Raw genomic sequence first — 22503 nt, 5'->3', positions numbered from 1 at the left:
ATCGCCAGTTCCAGGCCAGCATGGTTCACACACCAAGTTCTAGGCCAGCCAACATAAGGAGATCCTATCTCAAAAGAGTAAAAATAAAAATGGTATGTCCATTAGATGTGTTACTTAGCCTTCATATGGAAGAAAAATCTGATTCATGGTACAACAAGAATAATTCTTTTAAGTAAAATAAGCCAGGGCCTGGAGACATAGCTCAAGCAATACAGTGACTGTCTAGTAAACACTAAGTGAAACAAGCCAGTCCCAAAAAGACAAACATTGTCTGTCTCTACTTACATGAAGTACCTCCAACCGTCAGTTTCATAGAGACAGAAAGTAGATCCAGAGGCTAGGAGGAGGGAAGGAATAGAGGGGAGGGGGTGATTGCTAATGGATGCAGTTTTTTTCAGGATGGTAAAATTGTTCTGAAATGAGCTAGTGGTGATAGCTGCACAACTCTGCAAATATGCTCAAAGCAGGCATCACACGTTTCAAATGAATGGATTTGATGGTGCATGAATTATATCTCAGCAAAGCTGTTAGAAAATGCTGCAAATGATAAAGGAACTAACTTCATTATGATGACTCAGAGTTTTATGAGGTAGTTACCCATAACAACTAAAATCTAACCTCCTGTCACCAGGGGTATCAGTAGTGTAGAAACATTGTTTCAATTTAATTAGAAATACAAACTGAAAGATCTGTTGTCCTCCCTAGCTTTCCCCTCCAGTGCTGCTGCTACTTAACAGTAACAATGTTTTTCCTAAGACCTGAAAAGATATTCCAGCCATTGTTACTCAGCTTTTAGGCTTTTTGGGCTCTGATCACCCATCACATCTAGGGCCCCAGCCAAGGGAATTTCTGCCATTCTTACCTATGAAAGATCTTCAATGCCAGGTGATAAAATAGCTAATAGTGATGACTTTTCCTTAAAAAAAAAAAAAAAAAAAAAACCTGTAATGTTTGATTATGCATAATTTGTCCCTAAAAGATGAAAACAACTTTCCTGTTTCTGTAAAGGTAGTATGTATAGAAGGCTGGCTCTTGGCCGATCTCACTAGATCTTGCTGTAAAGGGGATGCAAGCACCTTCCTTGCTAGTTTCTTTGCCTCTACTGCTTGAGCCACACCTCCAGCCCTTTTTGCTCTGGTTATTTTGAAGATAGGGTCTCACTTTTTTCCCCACCCAGCTTGGACCTCAGTCCTCCTATTTTATGCTTCCCCTGGTAGTTGGGATGACAGATATGCATCACCACACCCAGATGCTGCAGTTTCTTGATATAAATGTTTCCCCGTAAGATAAAATTAAAATTGTGCCTCTCTGTCATCTACACTTTTAATAAATGTCAGGCTTGTTTTTAAAGTTTGAACAATATCTGGAGAAAATGTTGAAAAATTAGAGCAGGAGGTATATAAAGCAGGTAGCAGCTGGGGCTGGAACTGACCTCTGCCTCTTTATGTGTCTTGCTCTTTGTATAAAGCTCTTACTGGAACATCAGGATGTGATTGCCGCTGAAAAAAGCGACTCCCTCAATGAGTTGCTGGAGTCCCTGGGGGAGGTGCCCACTGTGGAGTCCTTTCTTGGTAAGATACATACCTTTTCCTCCTTGCCTTTATTCATTTGGGTTCATTTTTTCATTTTCCTATCCTAGATCTTAGAAAAATTAGAATTTAATAATTATGCCTACTGAAAGGAAAATGACTACCTTTGCCCCTTCTTACACTAAGCATTCTGTAATCTGAGGCTGGAGTGTCACTCAGTGGAAGAGCACCTGCTTAGCATGTGCAAAGCCCTGGGTTCAATCCCCAGCACCTCTGCCCCAGTTCTGTAATTTATTGTGTTCTGGATTATAGAACAATTTGCTATTCATGAAGGGAAGTTCCAGATACATCAAAAAATATTTTGCAAAAGAAAGAAAACTTGAACGATCCAAACTTGATAGAAAATGATTAATTCTTCACTCAGTTTTCTAAGGATTTCTTATATTACTAGTTCTCTCTTTCAGTTACTTGTTCATATTTTGAATTTCCATATCCCAGATTATTTTCAGGTTTCAATCAATATTTTCAAATCTACTTCGAGGTGGTAGAACATGGGTTCTCAAGGACCATGGTCTCTCCTGTATGTGATGATTAAGCCTGTCTTCCCCCAAAACCTTATCTGTTGTTGATGACATCACCACAGGAGTGAGCTGGAAGAATAACACTGTTGATTTTCCTACAGGGGAAGGAGCTGTTGACCCCAATGACCCTAACAAGGAAAATACACTAAATCAACTCTCAAAGACAGAGATTTCCCTTTACTTGACAAGCAAATATGACATAGGGGACGGCGAAGCTGTGGATGGCCGAAGCCTCATGATAAAGTAAGTTTGGGGCTTCAAGGGTGTTTGTGTCTAGTTACATCTCCTGAACTGTGGAAATTCAAGCAAGGCTAAAGCCCAGATAATTCCTTTAAAAGTAGGTGAATATAGAACTGCACTGTGTTTATCAAACCAAAGGGTAATAGATGCATCATAACTTAAGCGATAACTCAGTATTAATACAATCTACAAAGTTTACCTTGGTTTTTCCATGTATATTTTGATTCCTTTCCTATAAAAAATGAGGTGATTGACTTGGGGAATGTCTTTTTCAGAATGGTTGAAAGATTAGCCCTTTAACCAATTTTACTTCCAGTATAAAGTGATAAAGGCACACATGTGAAAAGACAGCACCATCTGATTTATTGCCTTCTGTCCTATTAAACTAATCCAAGATTTGTTTATACCCTACTTCCTGCCTCCAAAGATTTCAAATGAAGCAGTCACACTTTGAATTACTAATATTGTTTCTATTGACATATTCGTGTGTATGCCAATTCAGTCTTCTATACACAGAGAATGAGATTCATGATCCAGCACCATAAATGAAAACACCACAAATCAAAGACACGTGCTCATCAAACAATGCAGTTTTCAAGAACTTGTATCATGAAAGAGTGGCATTTCAGCACAGTAGAACAGTTGTATATTGGGGTAAGGTGGAGACTGAAAGAGGAAATGGGGACCAATTGTAATACATATGCATCGAAACAGTATTTCACACACTTCTTCCAGGATGCTGAGGTTGTTTCTGTTTGTGATAAGAGTGTTCAGTGTGATAAGAGTGTTCAGTCCTGCCACCTGTCAAACAGCAATGGTCCCCACTTGACTTTTACCAGATCTATGCTTCTCATGTAAATGCTGAAAAACTTTCTTGGTGTGCTGTGCTGTGATGTATGCTTCTTCTGTGAGGCTTGTTTACTTTGTCCTCAGCTCATCTAAGATCCTCTTGTTCATTTGAGAACCTACTGTGTGTTCAGGCTCTGGGCTTGAGGCTGGAGACCTAGTAGTGAGCTGACCAGTGCAGCCTGTCTTCCAGGGCTTAAAGTCTGAAGTTTAGCAGTGGAGAGCACAGCTCAGCCCCAGGGCAGAGGCCTCGCTGCAAGACAAGGTCACATCCTTGGCCCCACAAGGCTGCGAGCAGTTCTCTTCAACCACTGGTTCCCAAAACACACCGCACTTTGGGAAGGCAGGCCAGAGCAGAGAGAGAAGACATCCTCCCTGACTTCCTCTGAGTAGGGCTAATTAAAAGGGACCAAGAAACACAGATTGGGTGGTTCTGCCATGCAAATGAAATTAGGCCACGTCTCCCAAGATCTCATAGGCAGGGTCCTTACAAGTAATGGGAAGAAATTGTCTCTTAATTGGTTTTGTCTGTTTGAATACCACTTTCTAAAAGCAGTCAACTCAAATGTCTCACACCTGTAATCCTAGCTACTTGGGAGGCTGAGATTGGGAGGATCAAGTTTCAAGGCCAACCTAGACGAATAGATCACAAGACCCCATCTTTAAAATAATCAGAGCAAAAAAGGCCAGGGATGTGACTCAAGTGGTAGAGCACCTGCTTTGCAAATGTAAACTGAGTCCACACCCAGTCCCACTAAAAATAGAACTTTCTTCTTTTCTTATGATTGACTAACCTTTCATTGTATGCCACATATTATTTATCTTTTAAGCATTTGATGGATATTTTTTGGTTGTTTTTACCTCTTGGCTGTTGAGAATAGTGCTGCTCTGCATATCCATGTGCAAGTTTTTGCTTGAACATGTATGGAGTGGAGATGTGACTCATGTGGTAGAGCACCTGCCTAGCAAGCATGAGGTTCTGAGTTCAAACCCCAGTACTGCCACACACACACACACACACAAAATATCAAACAAAGTAAACTTAGTCACTGTCAGTATTAAATAAAAATGGGTAAAGGATTTGAATAGCCATTTCTACAAAGAAGATATAAAAAGGTCAACAAGCTTATGTAAAGATGCTCAGCATCCCTAATGAATAGGGAATTCCAAATTAAAACCACAATGAAGTATTCCTTCATTGTGTATACCCACTGGGATGGCTATTACTAAAAAAAGAAGAAGAAGAAAGGAAAATTGTTACTTTTTTTCTGTTGTTCCTTGGTAGAAAGATAAATATACTGGATATTTAGTCTTATCAGATCTATGATTTGCAAATATTTTTGCCTCTTCTGTGGATTGTTTTCATCCTTGTATGGTTAATTTTGTGGGAAAAAGAAAACCCACAGAAGGTATAAAATTATTTGCTATAATTCTTATTCTTCATTATACATACATCTGTACAGAAAGAGAGGTAGAATGAGTAACGTGTATACACTACGTATATTACATGTATACACATTACACCAACCCACATGCATGGAAATGTACTTCACAGAGGATGACACAAGGCACAAAACAGATGGAAATCTTTCTCTGGGTGATACAGCTAGTAATTGGAACAGAGATTCAAAGCCAGATGCTCTCAAGTTCTGCAGAGCCTGTGTCCTTAATCACAAAGTTTCGCAATCCTCCAGGGCAAGGTCAGTATTCTTTGCCCTCTTAGGAATCCTAGGATAAAGAACGAGAATTCCAGCAGAGCAGTGACTGCACAGCTGATGTTGGTGCATCCTTCTGGACCAAAGGCAAGTGACTGAGACCTGAGGGACACAAAGAGCACATATTGTAGTAGGAGGAGACGTTTTCTCTTTCTTTTCTGAATGTTTATGGCACATAGAAACTCAGTCTGAGCTATTGCCATTTTCCCAATTCTATCAAGTGTGATGGTGTTAAATTTAAAAAAACAAAAAACAAAAAACCCTGGTAGAGAAGTCCTAGGATGACGTAGGATTACATCCTCCATGTATCACTTGTCAGTTATCAAACAGCATGTTGTCCACTCAGCAGTATTCTCATTCATAACACAGAGAAGCAGGGGAGGGCTCGAACCAGCCCACAAAACCATGCATTGACACCTTGTAAATTGTAAAGGACTATACTGTTGTAAATCCCTTATTATAATTTATGACTCATCTTAAAAATATGCAACCCTGATGGCCTTTAATTAAGCTAGCTTTTCCACAAAAGTATTTGTGTTTAAATAGAAGGCAGTATTTGTGGTTTTTAATCATACTTAGCTGCTCAAGCGCTTAACTTGTCATCTCTTAGGAATTCTCCTTTCATGTGGCTCAATGTAGACAGACATTATCCCACCAGAAAGATTGACCAGCTTTTTGTTCAAACTGGGAGGAACTCTGCATGCATAAAGTGACATCTGAAGTCTGGTGCTAAGAAATATATAATGGTATAATTAGAATTTTAAACAACAAATATACCTGAGCTTTCACAAATACTGATACCTTTCAACCTTGGGCACAATGTAAGGCAGGTGACAGACAGAAGTCTCCAAACACTACCGGTCAGAGTATGATAATAGGCACCATGAGTGCAGTGGCCAAGCCCAAGGGCCCCACCAGCTTCCAAGTGCTATGTGGCCTCATTTACCAGCAGAATATAAGCACAATCTGATGAACAAAGCCCCTAGTATGTTTCATTTTCCTTAATTCTTTCCCATAGTTAGATTCCACCTCACTCAGGGACGGCAGGTCCTTGGTTCAGATCAGCCTGTCTTTCAGTGTTAGAACAGTCATGCAGCCGACTCTCCCACCGGTTGATTTGTGCTGGTCAGATATATCATGGATGTTGTGTTTGGGGTGAGGAGGTGGGCACATTGGCCACTAAAATGTGAGCCGCACTGTGAACTCTGCACATCCTATTTTGGGGAGTTTAAGGACCTCTAGGGCTTCACTTGGAAAAAAAGAAAGGTGCCAGAAGAGGGGAGTAGGTGGTTAAGGGTGTAACTCAGGAGAAAGCACGTACATGCTGAAGCCCTGAGTTTTGAGCCCCAGCACCAAAAATAAAAGATGGGTGGTGGTGACAGATAGGAGTACACAGCCGCAGCCCCTCACCAGAGGTTTGTGGTGGGCTGCTGATGTGGAGAGGGAACTTGCCTGTGTTCTCCATGCTAGACTGTAGTATGAGGATTTGTCTACATGTTAAACCTCTCAGTAGCATCAGTCAGTTGTGTCCCAGAGGTCCCCCGGATGTGAAAGTCCTGTGACTAACCATTGCAGTAGGCTTCTTAGACTGCTGGCTTCCTGTTGAAGAATGGAATGTTCCAGTGCTGCTCTTTCCAAAAGAAATCTAATGTGAGCCACACATGTAATTTTAAATCTCTAAACAGCATTTTAAAAAGAAACAGATGACACTTTTTAATTATTCTAGTGAGATTTAACTTATGGATTTGTTAATTGGCACATGATAATTGTACATATTAGCATACATGAGTACAGAATGGCATTTCACTACAATGTCTAATGATCAGAATAGGAGAATTGGCATATCCATCACCTCACACATACGTCATTTCTTTAGCTTGAAAGTTGAAATGGTTTCTATTAGTACATTTTATTTTACTCAATATATCAAAAATATTTTCATTTCCATAGGTGATCGATGTTAAAAAAAAAAGAAAGAAAGAGAGCATCATTGTTAGTGAAATCTTGTACACTCTTTATTCCCTGCTGAAGGCTTACGCTCTGCAGTATATCCTGCACTCACAGCACATCCCAGTGGGGGCTGGGCAGGTTTCAAGTGCTCAGTTGCCATCTGTGGCCAGTGACTACCGTGTTAGACACGTGGAAAGCACAGCTTTCATGACCGTGAGACCCTAGTGGAAAAGGCTTTACATGGCATCTTTTTGTTCAGTCCTATGCCAGTTTGCTGAGAGACTTAAAAACCTACATGGATTATCTGATTTGCACAGGTCCATAATAACTAACAGGAGCCCAGATGTGCCCTTAGATCTGTCAGGCCCTAGGCACTCCAGGAGGAATTGAATTCCCTGTCCTAGAGTGGATGGTTACTTGGATATAGGATGTCTGGAGCAGATCTTTGGCAGTGAATTCCACAGGCCTGACGTAAAGTAGAATTCCAAGAGAAAAGGGTTATCCAGGCAATTTGTGCTTCAACAACTCCTAGCAAATAAACAATTCTTTAGTTATGTAAAGCCTTTATTTTTGACTCAGTGTTTCTAATTCCATATGATGATGTTTGGAAGAGGAAGATGGATATAGAGGAAGGGACACAGGGCCTCCTAACCCATGGCTGCCTCTGGATCAGTGCCATCTCACACGTGGCTATAATTAGCCATGTACCCCCCTTTGACTCCCTGGAGTCTTTAGATATGCATTCCCAGACAGCCTGAAAATCCCCAGCAGCCATGGGTCACAGGGCCAGAGGAAATGGTTCTCCAGAGGCCAGAGAGAAGGGAAGAAGGGAAGTTGCATTATAATCACTCTTCTCCTACGGTCTTGTGAAACATAGGAAAGGAGAAAAATTGTGTTTATAGGGGATTTATTGAATTTTATCTGATTTTCAAAAATCTTCTATTTGAGGCTGGTGGAGTGGCTGAAATGGTGGCGCACCTGCCTAACAAGTATGAAGCCCTGAGTTCAAACCCCTATACCACAAAAAAAAAAAAAAAAAAATCTGTTTTTTCTTCTGTTTTTCTATTAAGCTGAGGATTCATTCGGGAGCAGTTACCCTATGCTTCAAAATGTGAAAGCTATATATTCATTTCCAGTTTTCATGTGTCTGAATATTGGCTGCTGTTTCTTAGGAAGAATTCTCTTCTTTGACAGAGCTGAAATGAAATACAGTAATAGGGGTACAATAAACATGAAACTTCAAACCTGACCCGTCTGTAGTTTGGGTCAACTTCTGTTTGTTTCCTTCTTTTGGAAGAAAGGCTGTTTCTAACAATACAGTTCCACCCTATGTAAGAGTGAGCAAACTCAGCCATCTGCCTTTCATGTTAAAATCACTTTTCTAGCCAGGCTCTGGAGGCTCAAGCCTGTTATCCTAGCTACTTGGGAGGCAGGGATTAGGAGCATCATGGTTTGAAGCCAGCCCAGGCAAATAGTTTGCAAGACCCTATTTTGAAAAACCCATCACAAAAAAAAGGGCCTCTGGAGTGGTTCAAATGGTAGAATGCCTGCCTTGCAAGTGTGAGGTCCTGAAATCAAACCCCAGTACTGCAAAAAAAAAAAAAAAAAAAAATCACTTTATTCTTTTGTGTGTGTGTGTGTGTGTGTGTGTGTGTGTGTGTGTGTGTGTGTGTGTGTTACTAGAGTTTGAACTCAGGGCTTCACACTTGCTGAGGTGCTGTTCCACCTGAACCACACCCTCAGTAAAATCTTTTTACATAATCACATAACCTGACCCCTAATTAAGGAGAGAACAGCCAGTTGCCATAAGGAACTCATGAAGGAGTGTATGGTTTTAGCACTTCCCATTGGGTTTCCAGCTTTGAACTTCTACAGAGCAGCTCTGCTCTTCCCTTGCACCTAAAGTCAATGACCCAGCCTTATCTTCTAGTTCCTAAGGTCCTTGAACATCCAGCCTCCTTGCTGCTGTGTAAGCCAGCAATCCAGGCTTTCAAGGTCATGCTGGGCTTCTGTGCCCACTGGTCTTCAAACCATTTCATAATGCAGCAGGAAAGGTCACAGTTAGTCTGGCTCCTAAAGGCTTATGCTGTATTAACAGTCTCAGAAGTTTAAATGCTACTCAAATCAGGAAAGAGAGATATTTGTTATCATTCCAGTACCTTCTATAGTAGTTGGCCATATTGGCAGACTTAGCCTGGGTATCCTGAGAAGATTGTCTCAGTCTAAAAGTATTTAGATAAGGAATCTAATGATGCGTTTGTGCCCCTGTTACTGACAGAGTAATTCTACATCAAGACTTACTATCAAATATTCACAAACTTTCAGGAGCCTTCAAGCAGACCTGCTGAATTTCTGCAAGAATGTTTAATTTTAAGGGATTATCTTTGAAGCTTCCCTTTGGGATATATGTTTGTGCGTTCACATGAGAGAAGCAGATTTTTGTACATTAAGACTGCTATCTGAAATGCTCTCTCCCCTTTTTCTTCTTTGTAAGGACCAAGAAGCTGATAATTGATGTGATCCGGAACCAGCCAGGGAACATGTTGACTGAAATCTTAGAGACACCAGCAACTGAACAGCAGGTAATTTGTCTTTACGTATAATATAAACAGTATAACAGACAGGTGTCGATTTTCTTAATAAATCTTCATGCCAAATGTTTTGGGAGAAGCTGTGTCTCACACTGTCTGGGAGTAAGGAATTGTACCTCTTATTGTAGACGAATAAGCTCAGCCATATTTAAAATCCATGTGGTGTATCAGGAGAATGAAACAAAAAATTCAGCCTGGAGCTCATGCCAAGTGTGATTTTTCCATAATATGAAGATAGCTCTGAGTCCTTCAGAGCTATCATTGTAAGCCTTACCATACAGTAGGTAGCTGGATGTGTTCATTAAAAGATCATTCTGGTTCACAGGGTATAGAAAAAGGCCTTTCATATTTTATGTATTTGCTACTATAAAGAAATGAAAAAGTGTCACACACATTAAAGTTGTTTTCCTGGAGGATCACAGTCTAAGGCTAGCCCAGGCCAAAGTTTTCAAGACCCCATCTCAACCAATAAAAACTGGGCATGGTGGCACATACCCATCATTCCAGCAATGACAGGAAGTGTAAATAGGAAGATTGCAGTCCAGGCCAGTCTCACATATCTCACAGCCGATATGTGAGAGTTGAGTTGGCTTCTGAACATGCAAGATTGTCATAGCCACTTTTTTTTTTTTGGTGGTACTCGGGTTTGAACTCAGTTGCCTCATGCTTGCTAGGCAGGCGCTTTGCCACTTCAGCCACTCCACCAGCCCTGTTTTGTGTTGGGTTTTTTTTTGAGATAGGATCTCTCAAACCATTTGCCAGGGGCTGGCTTCATACCTCATTAGTAGTTGGGATTGCAGGCGTGAGCCACCAGGGCCCAGATTCATAGCTGCCTTTTGATAGATTATCTAATTTAAATTTTCTCAGTTGGGCTGCCCAGGAATTGAAATCCTTCCATCCAGGGAACTACAAAATAACAATTAATTCATTAAAACATGTCCACCCTCAGGTGATTTGTCACTGTGGCAATAAAGGAGCTTAGAATTTTGACCTGTCATCACTACCGCATTACTCAAAAAAGAGGAAGTACTTCCTCCCAAAGGTGTACTTCAAAACCATGAGTGAGGAACATGTTGTAGCATTGGTCTGGGGACTTTGGCTTGCAGACTTCTTTCTTTTGATATTAACTTGCCCTGTCTAGCTCCTGTTAAATTATGCAGTCATGGGATTAGAGAAATACCATCAACGTGATACTCTCTTTTCAGGAGCTAGATCACTCCAAAGACATGGTGAGCCGTGCACTGATAGATTCCAGGACTCCCGAGGAAGTGAAGCAGGGACAACCAATGATGGAAGATGCACATCTGCCTCTGGAGCAGAAGAAGAGGAAAATCCAGAGGAATCTTCGGACACTGGAGCAGACAGGACACGTATCATCCAAAAATAAATACCAAGACATTCTCAATGAGATCACTAAGGTTTCTGCACACAGTACTCTTTCTTCTTTACTTAGTAGACATTATCTAGCATAATATGGGATGCCCTGTGAGGTGACATGAAGGATTCACAGTTGCATTTGCTATGGTTCCTGCTTCTCAATATTACAGATTTTGAAAGACTTCGAAGCAATTGATGACTTTTATAGCGAAAAACCACAAAAATTCCCCCACATCGCCAGGAGAGTGGAAACTCACCCAGAACAAATGCTCAAGAGATGGAGTAGACAAACTAGGTCTATACCCTTAAGCCATACCAACTCGGTTTTTTTGTTTTGTTTAGTTTTGGTGGCACTAGAATTTGAACTCAGGGCTTTGTGCTTGCTAGAAAGGTGCTCTACCTCTTGAGCCACACCTCCAGTCCCCCTACTCATTTTGGGGAGAGTTTTCTCATCCTTGTTAGCTGTCATATAGCCCAGTTGCTCATAGGACCTGCCATTAAGATGGTAACTACGTCCCCGTGGATTCATTTCTAAACACTTCACCTAAATTCAATTAAGGCTCAGTTTCATTTCTGTTTCCTCATCTCCTGTTCTTACACTTGAGACATTTCCTAAGAAAAGGATCTCATCTTGGTGCAAGGAAATATCACAGGAGTGGCTGAGATCTGTTTGTCAAGGACACGGAAGTATATATTTGGATGAAAAAGCACATTTCATTCTTTTGATCCAAGCAACAAATTAACATGGGTCTAGAGGTTAAAAGCAATCAAATGATCAGGAAAAACAAAACAAAACAAAGCAGTTTTTTCACTTCCTGGGAAGAAATGCAGTTTCATTCTTCAAGGGAATTTATGGTAAATTCTGGTTGTAAACTGATTCTTCCCAGCCTGAGTGACACAAGGAAAATAGCATTTCTTTCTATAACTTTCAGATGGAAAGTATTTCTCTTTGGGAATGTGGGGTAGAGAAATCAGTGCTTTTGCTTCAAACAAAGTAAAAGGCTATCGTGAGGCAATTCTTCTACTTAATAAGGAATTTTTACTTATGAAGGGGTTTGTCTCTTTGAATTCCTGGGAGAACGGGTTTTAATTTGCTCACAAAAGAAAGTATCATTAAACAGGCGCCAGTTTCTTAAATGAAACATTTTCATAACTTATCAAATAGAATTTAAAAAAAAACATATCTGCAAGTTTAAATTTAGCACAATTCTTATAAGTGATAAGTAGCTCACTCAGCCTTGTGTTCTAGGAATTCTATTTCAACCCACATGTGGTCATCTCTTAGTGTCAGTTCTAGAACTTCCTACTGATAACCAAAAATCTAGGGGTGCTCAAGTCCCTTCTATGAAATGGCACAGGATTTGCATAGAACCTATGCTCTTTGTTTTGCCAGAGTTGGGGTCTATTATTGCCCAGGCTGGTGTTGAACTCCTGGTATCAAGCGATCCTCCTTGATCCTAAGTGGCTGGAACCACAGGTGTCTGCCACCATTACCACCTCTCCCATACACTTTAAATCATCTCTGGATTACTTAAAATACCAAATATTATGTAAAAATGTGTTATACCATGTTTCTTAGAGACTAATAACAAGAAGATCTGTGTGTTTTCAATACAGATAGGTTTTTGTCCTGAGTATTTGAATGCACACTTGATTGAATCCACAGATGTAGAGCACACAGAACTGGAAGACTGACTAATTGTTACGATGCTGAATTTTTTCAGTCTTGAGAGCCTGGTTATTTTTACAAACCTCAAGAAATGTTTACCAGATAAAAGTTTTTACTTCTTACTAAAATGAAATCAACAAGTAAAAATAAACCTTTTTTGTTTAAAGTATTCTTCAAAAAGGAAAAGTTGCTAGTAGCCTGAAGAAATTGCATCTCCTCCCCATGTCGTCTTTGTGTCCCAAGATCATTTTCCCTTAAACTAATTGTTTGGTTATTCTAAAATTAGTTCTGCTGTCAGAAAAACAAACCTTAGCAAGACTCTTAAAGTAAAATATGGGTGCTTTTCAGTTCTTAAGTAAAAAGAGATGAGAATGCTTTGCTGTTAAGATAATACCTCAAAGTGCCTGAGATAAACTTCAGGTTAACAGCCACAAAGAGTGACTTATTACTTGCTTCTCTTGTCTTAAATTGGCAATCCATAAGGCGAGCTTTTGCTTGTACCTTATGTTAGTCTTTACTTGCTGTTCTAGGATATCCGAAATCAAAGAATCCATCGCAAGCTTCGGAAAGCGGAACTGGCAAGACTTCAGCAGACTCTGAACGCCCTTAATGAGAAGGCAGCCTTTTATGAAGAGCAAATTAATTATTATGACACCTATATAAAAACTTGTTTAGACAACCTGAAAAGGAAGTAAGTTAAATTCCTGCTGTGATCTATATGGGAGACTATGATCCTGGTTGGATGGATTGGATTGGGTTGGGTTTAGAAGCAAATTTTTTCCTCTATTTTGTAACCAAAAACTAGAAGCTCAGTTTTATTCTTGGCCACAGTGACCCAAGAAGTCAGGAACAAACTTAGCCTTAGAATTAAAGTAGCTTACTCTGTTATATAGTAAGCAAATGGCATTAACATTTGGGGAAGCACTTTCATTATTGCTTTTGTCTTTTTTAGTCAAACACCATAATAAAAATACATGGCTCAAGTGGTAGAGTGCTTGCCTAGCAAGTGCAAGGCCCTGAGTTCAAATCCCAGTACTGCCAAAAGTAAATAAATAAATACACAAATTTTAATACATTAAATATTCATGTGTGTGTATATGTTATGTGTGTATATATATTACTTTTGTTTTTGGACTGTCTGCACAGGATTTCGTGTACTTGACAGTATTAGATAACACCATGTATTTGTAAATTGTGCAGAACAACACAATGATGTAAAATTGTTCAGCAGTGGTTTGAACAAATCATTATTGACACAACAGGCAAAATTTGGCTTTTACCCATTAGCATACCTATTATAGATTTTTATGCATAATACAGTGACTTTTAATGAATGTCCTTTGCTCATTATTTTTAGCGGTAGACTAGGGTCAATGCTAATCAATTTTTAATGACCTGTATTTAAATATGTAAGACAATATTTTCATGGGATCCTAGTCATCAAATTGGCAGTAGGAAGTGAAGCAGCACAGAAAACCAACTACATTACTCATAGAAGACTTGATAAAGGGAAATAACCGAATGTAGCCCTCATTTATTTGCATGCTGCTCATTTTGCACTTTAATTCATTTGCTTGGGTGTTGCTTACATTTATTTACTATACCTGGGAAGAAGTTGGCAAACTTGTTTCCAATAATAGTGCTTGTTAGGGATTTGCTTGGCATGGTTGTTGTGGTGGCTTTCAGGCATTTTGCACTAACTCTGCAGTCAGGCAGCCTGGATGTGTGGGTTACAATTCTGTCTTACATTGTATGATCTTTTTTTTTTTTTTTTTTTTTTTTGATGACTATGTCTTTTTTTTTTTTTTTTCATTTTTCTTTTATTATTCATATGTGCATACAAGGCTTGGTTTATTTCTCCCCCCTGCCCCCACCCCCTCCCTTACCACCCACTCCACCCCCTCCCGCTCCCCCCCTCAATACCCAGCAGAAACTATTTTGCCCTTATCTCTAATTTTGTTGTAGAGAGAGTATAAGCAATAATAGGAAGGAACAAGGGGTTTTGCTGGTTGAGATAAGGATAGCTATACAGGGCATTGACTCACATTGATTTCCTGTGCGTGGGTGTTACCTTCTAGGTTAATTCTTTTTAATCTAACCTTTTCTCTAGTTCCTGGTCCCCTTTTCCTATTGGCCTCAGTTGCTTTAAGGTATCTGCTTTAGTTTCTCTGCATTAAGGGCAACAAATGCTAGCTAGTTTTTTAGGTGTCTTACCTATCCTCACCCCTCCCTTGTGTGCTCTTGCTTTTATCATGTGCTCATAGTCCAATCCCCTTGTTGTGTTTGCCCTTGATCTAATGTCCACATATGAGGGAGAACATACGATTTTTGGTCTTTTGAGCCAGGCTAACCTCACTCAGAATGATGTTCTCCAATTCCATCCATTTACCAGCGAATGATAACATTTCGTTCTTCTTCATGGCTGCATAAAATTCCATTGTGTATAGATACCACATTTTCTTAATCCATTCGTCAGTGCTGGGGCATCTTGGCTGTTTCCATAACTTGGCTATTGTGAATAGTGCCGCAATAAACATGGATGTGCAGGTGCCTCTGGAGTAACAGTCTTTTGGGTATATCCCCAAGAGTGGTATTGCTGGATCAAATGGTAGATTGATGTCCAGCTTTTTAAGTAGCCTCCAAATTTTTTTCCAGAGTGGTTGTACTAGTCTACATTCCCACCAACAGTGTAAGAGGGTTCCTTTTTCCCCGCATCCTCGCCAACACCTGTTGTTGGTGGTGTTGCTGATGATGGCTATTCTAACAGGGGTGAGGTGGAATCTTAGTGTGGTTTTAATACATTGTATGATCTTGAATCAGTCCAGTGAACTCAGCCTCAGTTTTCTTATCTTTAAGATGGGTTAGGAGTACCAGTTTTGCAAGTACTGTTATGAAACTACATGAAATAATACATGGCAAAGGAATTTTATTTCAAAGCACTATAGAAATCTAGGGCTTTGTAATTTTGTAAATGCAAAATTAGCACCTAGAACAGAACCCAGCCACATAGTGCCTGTTAAATAAGTTACAGCAATCTTAGGAATACCCTCACTTAGGAATACAAAGTTCATGTAAGTCCCCCAAAGTGATCTATGAAATGACTTAAAATATAGTCAGTTAGTTCAATATGCCTGAGAACATGGTATAAGTATTATTAAAAATATTAGTCTGTAACACAGACTTCTCTCACTTGGGAAATCCCTTTCCCAAAACAGTTCAGTAGTGAGGTTTTACTGCATGTTACCTTCTATGATGAGGCAAAAAGGCACACATTCACACGGGGCAATGTGTGTGAACTGTGGTATCACCCTGCACAGGACTGTGGTGCTACCAGAAACATCGTGGTAACAGATGATCTGTTCTTATTTTATCAGAAATACTCGGAGATCAATTAAACTAGATGGAAAAGCAGAACCCAAAGGCACGAAGAGAGCAAAGCCAGTGAGATACACTGCTGCAAAGCTGCATGAGAAAGGTGTCTTGCTAGGGATAGATGACCTTCAAACGAACCAGTAAGTGTGGCCTGCAATTTGCATAGAGCATACATACCATCCACTCACACAAATTCTGACTTAGGGCCAGGTGTGCTGGTGCATGCCTGTAATTCCAGCTAAGCAGGAAGTATAGATGGGAGGACTGCAGTTTGAAGCCAGACCCAGGCAAAAACATGAGACCCTATACAGAAAAATAACTAAGGCAAAAAGCTCAAGTGGTAGAGAGTCTGTTTAGCAAGTAAGAGGCCTTGAGTTCAAACCCCAGTGCCACAAGCAAAGCAAAAACTCAGCATTTCTTTGGGTGCCTTGACCTTGGACAGAGCTTTTCTTCATCTCTCCAACTTTCCCTTGATCAGAGGACAAGAGGGGTATTCTTGTCCCTAGTCTATCCCCCAGGCCATCAGCACATGTTGCTGTCCATGCCCTGTGAAGCCTGGATCAAGAGGTTCCCTTTGTTCTCAAGCCTCCCCTGGTGTCTTTGAATGAGCTGAGTCACAGGAATGAAAATGCAAGGGTGTCTTTGATCTTGATAGATGAGTTGTCTACACTTGTAAAACAGAGTCTTCTAACTTCAAAGCCACAGACCATGCCAACTCCCGAGTCAGAGCTACCTCCCATAGCAAGGGTGGGAATCCAAAGTGGAAAAGGAAATAGCCCCCATCCAGCACATGTGTTGCTTCCTTTGCACCTTTCACTCCCTGCCCTATGTCTCGAAGGAAGTCAGCCCGCTGGCATTGGCTACTTCTTTAATTCCCACCTCCCCCGGAGGCATGCCTGGCTTCTGTTCCACTGAGCCCGTAACCTGACTACACAAACTTAGAGAAAGGGCTTCTTCCTCTTTTGAAGTTTCTATAAAAATTACCATCTAGCCAGGCACCAGTGGCTCATGCCTGTAATCCTAGTAACTCAGGAGGCAGAGATCAGGAGGATCATAATTTGAAGCCAGCCTAGGCAAATAGTTCATGAGACCATTTCTCGAAAATACCTGTCACAAAACAGGGCTGGTGGAGTGGCTCACACTTACCTAAGCAAGTGTGAGCCCTGAGTTCAAACCCCAGTACTACCAAAAAAAAAAAAAAAAAAACACCCAAAATTATCATCTGGAATACTCTGTTGCCCACTATTGTTTGTACTCCTCAAGAGCAAAGACCTTCTTCTATGTCTTTTGTAATAAAGCACCTACTTGGTGTTCTGTGAGCCACAGATCTCAACAATAGCCTGCATACCTAGTGTGTGAGAAGCAGAGTGAGGAAAAGATGATGAGGTGTTTGGTGACTTCCTTAGGATTTTTACAACTGGCTGTTCACTAAGGTAAATTGGGATTCTGTTAGCTTTTTCCTCTTTAAAGGTGTATTTGTAATTTTACATGTGTGAATGTTCTTCACCAGGTTTAAAAATGTTACATTCGACATCATGGCGACTGAAGATGTGGGCATCTTTGATGTCAGATCAAAATTCCTGGGTGTGGAGATGGAAAAAGTACAGCTCAATATTCAGGTCAGCTGGGATTTCTACAGATGGGGGAGGGTTTTAGCTGAGGGTCTTTGTGATCCGGAGCCTCACCATTCATGGCAGCAATGAAGTTTGCAGCCCCCTGTGTAAGCCTTAGTTGCCGATGTTGATGATTATTTAAAAGCTTCAGATTTTTTCACATTGTTGGAACTTGGGATGCTTGTACATAGTTAACCATAACGGTTGGGTTTTTTGGTGGTAGTGATGGGTTTTGTTTTGTTTTTGTTTTTGTTGTGGCAGTATTGGGGTTTGAACTCAGTTCCTTGGACTTGCCGAGTAGGTTCTCTACCACTTGAGCCACACCTCCAGTCCAACAGTTGGTTTTTCTAAGCCATGTTCCTATTTTGAGTTTAGACAAAAGAATTTAATATAAAAGTATGATAGTCATTATATATATAAAGGCTGAAAAGTGTCATTTTTTTTAGGGAGTTGAATATCTTTCTAAGACTGTGTTTACCCCAAACTTTTCTGACCCCATTTTCTTTCTTTTCATTCTTGCATCCATTTCTTAAATCTATTTGTTAAAAGTTTCGTATCACAAGAATGGAAGACATTATCCAAAACACATCCCTACCTATAGGTAGAAGGTGGTGTTTGTAATATGCATTTATCACTCTTTTCTCATTTAAAACACAGTTGAGCCAAAATACACTTGAACAGAAACTGAGAAATCAAGTTTATTTGAAAAAAAAGAAAGTCAGAGGGAAATTGTGCAACAAAATGCTTATCTTCTCCTGATGCCTTCAGCCTTAGCACAGATCAGCTAAGGAATTAATGGAGTTTTTCTTTTTTAATATAACACTTTTTAAGTAAGATCTATTGCCCAGGCCTTGACACCTGCAGGTCCTCTGCCCGTGTCTGCATGAATCATCTTGCTGAGCCTCCAGGACTGATGTAAGATCCGGCTACACTGCCAGCTCAGTCCGTGGCTCAATGCCCTGAAATTACCACCCCCTCATGGGAGCAGATGCCAAAGCCCTTCTCTTCTGTCTAGCAGCCCTTGGAAGCTTAAAAAGAAAAATGAGATTTAAATGGGTTTGATAAGAACACTGAGATAGAGAGGAAATTAAAGTTTAGAGAGAAAAATGAAAGAGGAGATGCAATTATGAAAAGTACACTTTAGTAAATGGTGTTTTCTAACTTATTTTAAACGTCACTGACTGTGTTCATTTGGGGATTAGTTCATGACAGTCTTCAGCTCCTTTATGCAACATTTGGAGAAATATGGAAAAGAAGACAGTATGCTTGTGATATACCACTGTTAACGATTGTTCCTATAGAAATGACAGGGACACACATGGGTGCCAAGAAGGAAATGACCCAAGGTCAGCCAACACCAACTGGGCCACCAAGTCGCAGGTGCAGAGGAAGCACCTTATCAGTGCTTACAGAGACTTCAGGAATTCCATGGGACTTCCTCTAAGTACTGGTACAAAACCCAAGCTGTAATTGTTCCTTTGTTAAGAACTCAGAATACAGTAGGAGTCGCTCTTCACAGGACTTTTGTTTCTACACATAAGTGATAGTGAAATGTTACTCCTTATCTGTATGCAGGTGACCAATATTAACACATAATCAGATCTAGCTACATAATTTGCAGAGAAAGACAAACTAAAAATGCAGGGCCCCTGGTTCCAAATTAGGAAAGATTTAGGATGACATCAGCATGAAACCTTGCAAGTTGCAGAGCCTTGATCGTGCACACAGAACCAGCCCAGCACACAATTGCTGTCAAAGGTAAAGTCAGACTTCAATTTGTAGCTTTCAGACAATCACATCAGTATGTAGATTACCAAGGAAAAACATGACTGCTGAGGGTTGGACTGGGAACAGAAGAGAAATTTCGGGAGATGCCTAAGGAAGGTCCCTTTTATCATTAAAAGCTGTTTCTATGTCGCCTTCAGCTTTCTCCCTTCAGTTCCTAAAGAAAACTCTAGGATGGAATTAGGTCCTATAACTGTCAGCCGTGTATTCAGAGGAGAGTGTGACTTATGGGGCAGATGCACTGCTTGCAAAAATAATGTCCAGCATTTATAAGGGGCAGCAGGGTAGGCATCCTTCTCCAAATGAAAAACGGGTTCTGAGAGCTCTTTGTAGAGAAGGCAGCTGGAGCTCAAGCCTTTCACCACTCTAGTTCACTGCTAGCTCACAGATTCAGCTGGTCCTGATGAGCCAAAGGGTTTGCAGATACCTGGATCTCATATTCCTGGCCCACTAGACCTGAAGTTGGCAACATTTTCCTCAGTTTATACCTGGGAAACGGAACTTCAGAGGGCTTAGGTCATATTGCAAATTCTTGAGATAACCAAGAAGTATCAAGACTAAAACTGCAGGCTGGAGATGTGACTCAAGCTGTAGAATGCCTGCCTGGCAAGTGCAAAGCCCTGAGTTCAAAAACTCCAGTACCACAAAAAAAAAAAAAAAAAGGTTAAAATCTGGTCTTCCAACCATGAGTATTACCATATTTTCTCTCCTTCCTATTTTGAAGGCCCAGCTAATTCCCCAACATATTTCTTCTCAACATAACCATATGGTTTAATTTTTTCCAAGAGACTTTGATTGACAGACGTTGCATTTCCCGGAGGAAAAGTGAATTTCCCTTGCTTATAGGTAAAAGTATCCTTGATGATCAGACTTCAGTTCCCATGGAACTTCAGCCCCAGAAGCGTATCTAAGTAATGTAGGAGTGTAGTTGAGTATAAGTAGAGGTGATGGAGGGAAGTGGAGGAGGAAACTGGCAAGAGCCAAAGTTCTCTCCATGACTCCAAAGTCGGCAGGTGGCCTTGCTAACAGAGTCTGCAGGTATCATCACTAAGAACCAAGGAGACCTAGGCGTTAGTCCAGAGCAGTTCAGGAATGGTGACTTCTATTTGCAAAAAGCTGAGTTATTGGGAAACATTATCACTTAGTCGCATGAGATCCAGTTACTTGTTTTAGAAAATTGATTTCCTTTGTTTGTGTGGTGGCAATGAAAGACAGACTGATAGTCTGACTTAAGAATGGGCACTTACATTCAGTGCAGGAGCAGAAGTAGCCTAGGTCAGGAAGAAGGTGCTTGGTACAGTGGTCTACCAACCTTGGTCATATGACTTCATCAGTACATACTGTGCTTTTCCACACATATACATATTTGTTTGTAAAGTACACACACTTCTCTCACTAAAATCTAAAAAAATGCTTTCTAAAATATATACAAAATTGTAAATGTTCAACAAATGAGAAAAAAAGAATCAATAGGAATTCCTATACTCATTTTCTCTCCAGTGAATGGGCTGTTCATTCAACTGTAGAAAACACAAGTGTTCTAAGGACCCAATGTCACTGCAGCATTTGGGCTCTGACTTTTTCAATTAAAAATTGAAATTATTTATCTATTAACTTGATGGTAATTGTTTTCTTTCACATAGTCCTTTGGAGTTTTTGTTGTTTGTTTTGTTTTTGCAGCACCAGGGATCAAGCCAGGGCCTCAGGCATATGGTAGGCAAATACTGTACCACACACTACAACTCTGGCCACTGGACACTTTAAAACCCTAATTTCTTTCATCTAGGGCAGAGATTCTCAAAGTGTGGCCTCCTGACCACTAGTATCACCATCATTGGGAACTTGTTAAAATGCAAAGTCATGGATCTCCCCTCAGAATTTTCTGGGGATGAGGCCCAGAAATATGAGTTTTCACTAGCCTGCATTTTGATGATTCTAATAAGCACAAAGGTTGAAAAACCCCCATCTAGAGTCAGCACTGGTGGCTCACGCCTGTAATCCTAGCTACTCAGGAGGCAGAGATCAGGAAGATTGAGCTCTTAGGCCAGCCCAGGCAAAAAAAGCAAGACCCTATCTCAAAAAATACCCAACACACACATGCACTCACACACAAAAGGTTGTCAGAGTGGCTCAAGTGGTAGAGTGCCTGCCTAGCAAGTATGAGGCCCTGAGTTCAAGCCCCAATACTGACCATCTAGGTCATTAGACCAGATGAATCTTATCTTTGTCATCAAATAAATTCTAGTATGTGGTTAAAATGTACAAAATGTCAGAATTGACACTTAATGCTGTTCCCTCTGATTTTAGGATTTACTTGAGATGCAGTACGAAGGAGTGGCTGTGATGAAAATGTTTGATAAGGTTAAAGTAAACGTAAACCTTCTCATCTACCTGCTCAACAAGAAGTTCTATGGCAAGTGACACACCTGCAGAGATTTCACAGGCTGTTTCATCTGCAAGAAAGGAGTTTGCTTAGTATTTTTGTTTTTAAACATGATTGAAATCACTGCTTATAAACGTGTGATTTTTTTTTTAAGACCAAAACTGTTCGGAAGAATGTACCCATGTGCCTTTTTGCTAATTTGATACTACAGTAGAATGACACACAAAATGAATTAACGTAAACATCCACATTGTATTGTGGCATAGGTACTCTGATTTAAAACTCTGGGCACCCTGTGATTTGTTTTAAAGTAGGGGGACAAGTTTAGCTGACTAGGGACAGATGTGTACACCTATTTTGCTATGAAAAATTTTAAATGTCCCACTTGAATAATGTAATTCTTCATAGATTTTTTTTATCTGTGGAGAAAAATGTAAACCTAATGAATTTGTAATGAATTATTTAGACATATAGTTCTAAGCCCTGTCTTCTGGGAATTGTCAATTTTAAAAGAGAACTTTTGTGCAATTCAAAATGAAGTTTTTATAAGTAATTGAAAGTGATGATACAATAACACTTTCTGTATGAAAGTATATATTTTATGTGATTTATTCCTACTAAATGAAAGTGCACCACTGCCTCATATAAAGACTCTTACCAGGAGTTTTTCAGTGACTAAGAAACACCATGGATACCAATCATAGGCCCCATCTCCAGCCCTCACAATTTATTTGAATACTTCAATTTTACCTCTCAATTTTTGTAATGCTATAAAATCAGTATCTAGATTGTTTTTAAATGTATTCTTTGAAAATTGTTTTATGTAAAATAAATGTTACTTAATTACATTAA

At 40.1% G+C, this 22503-nt stretch overlaps 1 protein-coding gene across 1 annotated transcript in view; it reads left to right on the top strand.

Moving 5' to 3' along the window:
* The window catches only part of Iqgap2 (IQ motif containing GTPase activating protein 2), a 254967-nt gene extending 232464 nt beyond the window's left edge, over window positions 1-22503 (top strand). The window contains exons 29-36 of the mRNA XM_074077256.1: window positions 1469-1571; window positions 2212-2353; window positions 9356-9443; window positions 10658-10870; window positions 13029-13189; window positions 15873-16010; window positions 17381-17489; window positions 21576-22503. Of these exons, the coding sequence (XP_073933357.1) occupies window positions 1469-1571; window positions 2212-2353; window positions 9356-9443; window positions 10658-10870; window positions 13029-13189; window positions 15873-16010; window positions 17381-17489; window positions 21576-21689 (1068 nt within the window). The 3' untranslated portion in view covers window positions 21690-22503. The remainder of the gene's footprint in view (window positions 1-1468; window positions 1572-2211; window positions 2354-9355; window positions 9444-10657; window positions 10871-13028; window positions 13190-15872; window positions 16011-17380; window positions 17490-21575) is intronic.

Source organism: Castor canadensis, chromosome 6 (genome assembly GCF_047511655.1).
Source record: "Castor canadensis chromosome 6, mCasCan1.hap1v2, whole genome shotgun sequence".
Taxonomy (NCBI): Eukaryota; Metazoa; Chordata; class Mammalia; order Rodentia; family Castoridae; genus Castor; species Castor canadensis.
The sequence above is the reverse complement of the archived record's forward strand: the minus strand, read 5'-3'. Positions and strand labels throughout refer to the sequence as shown.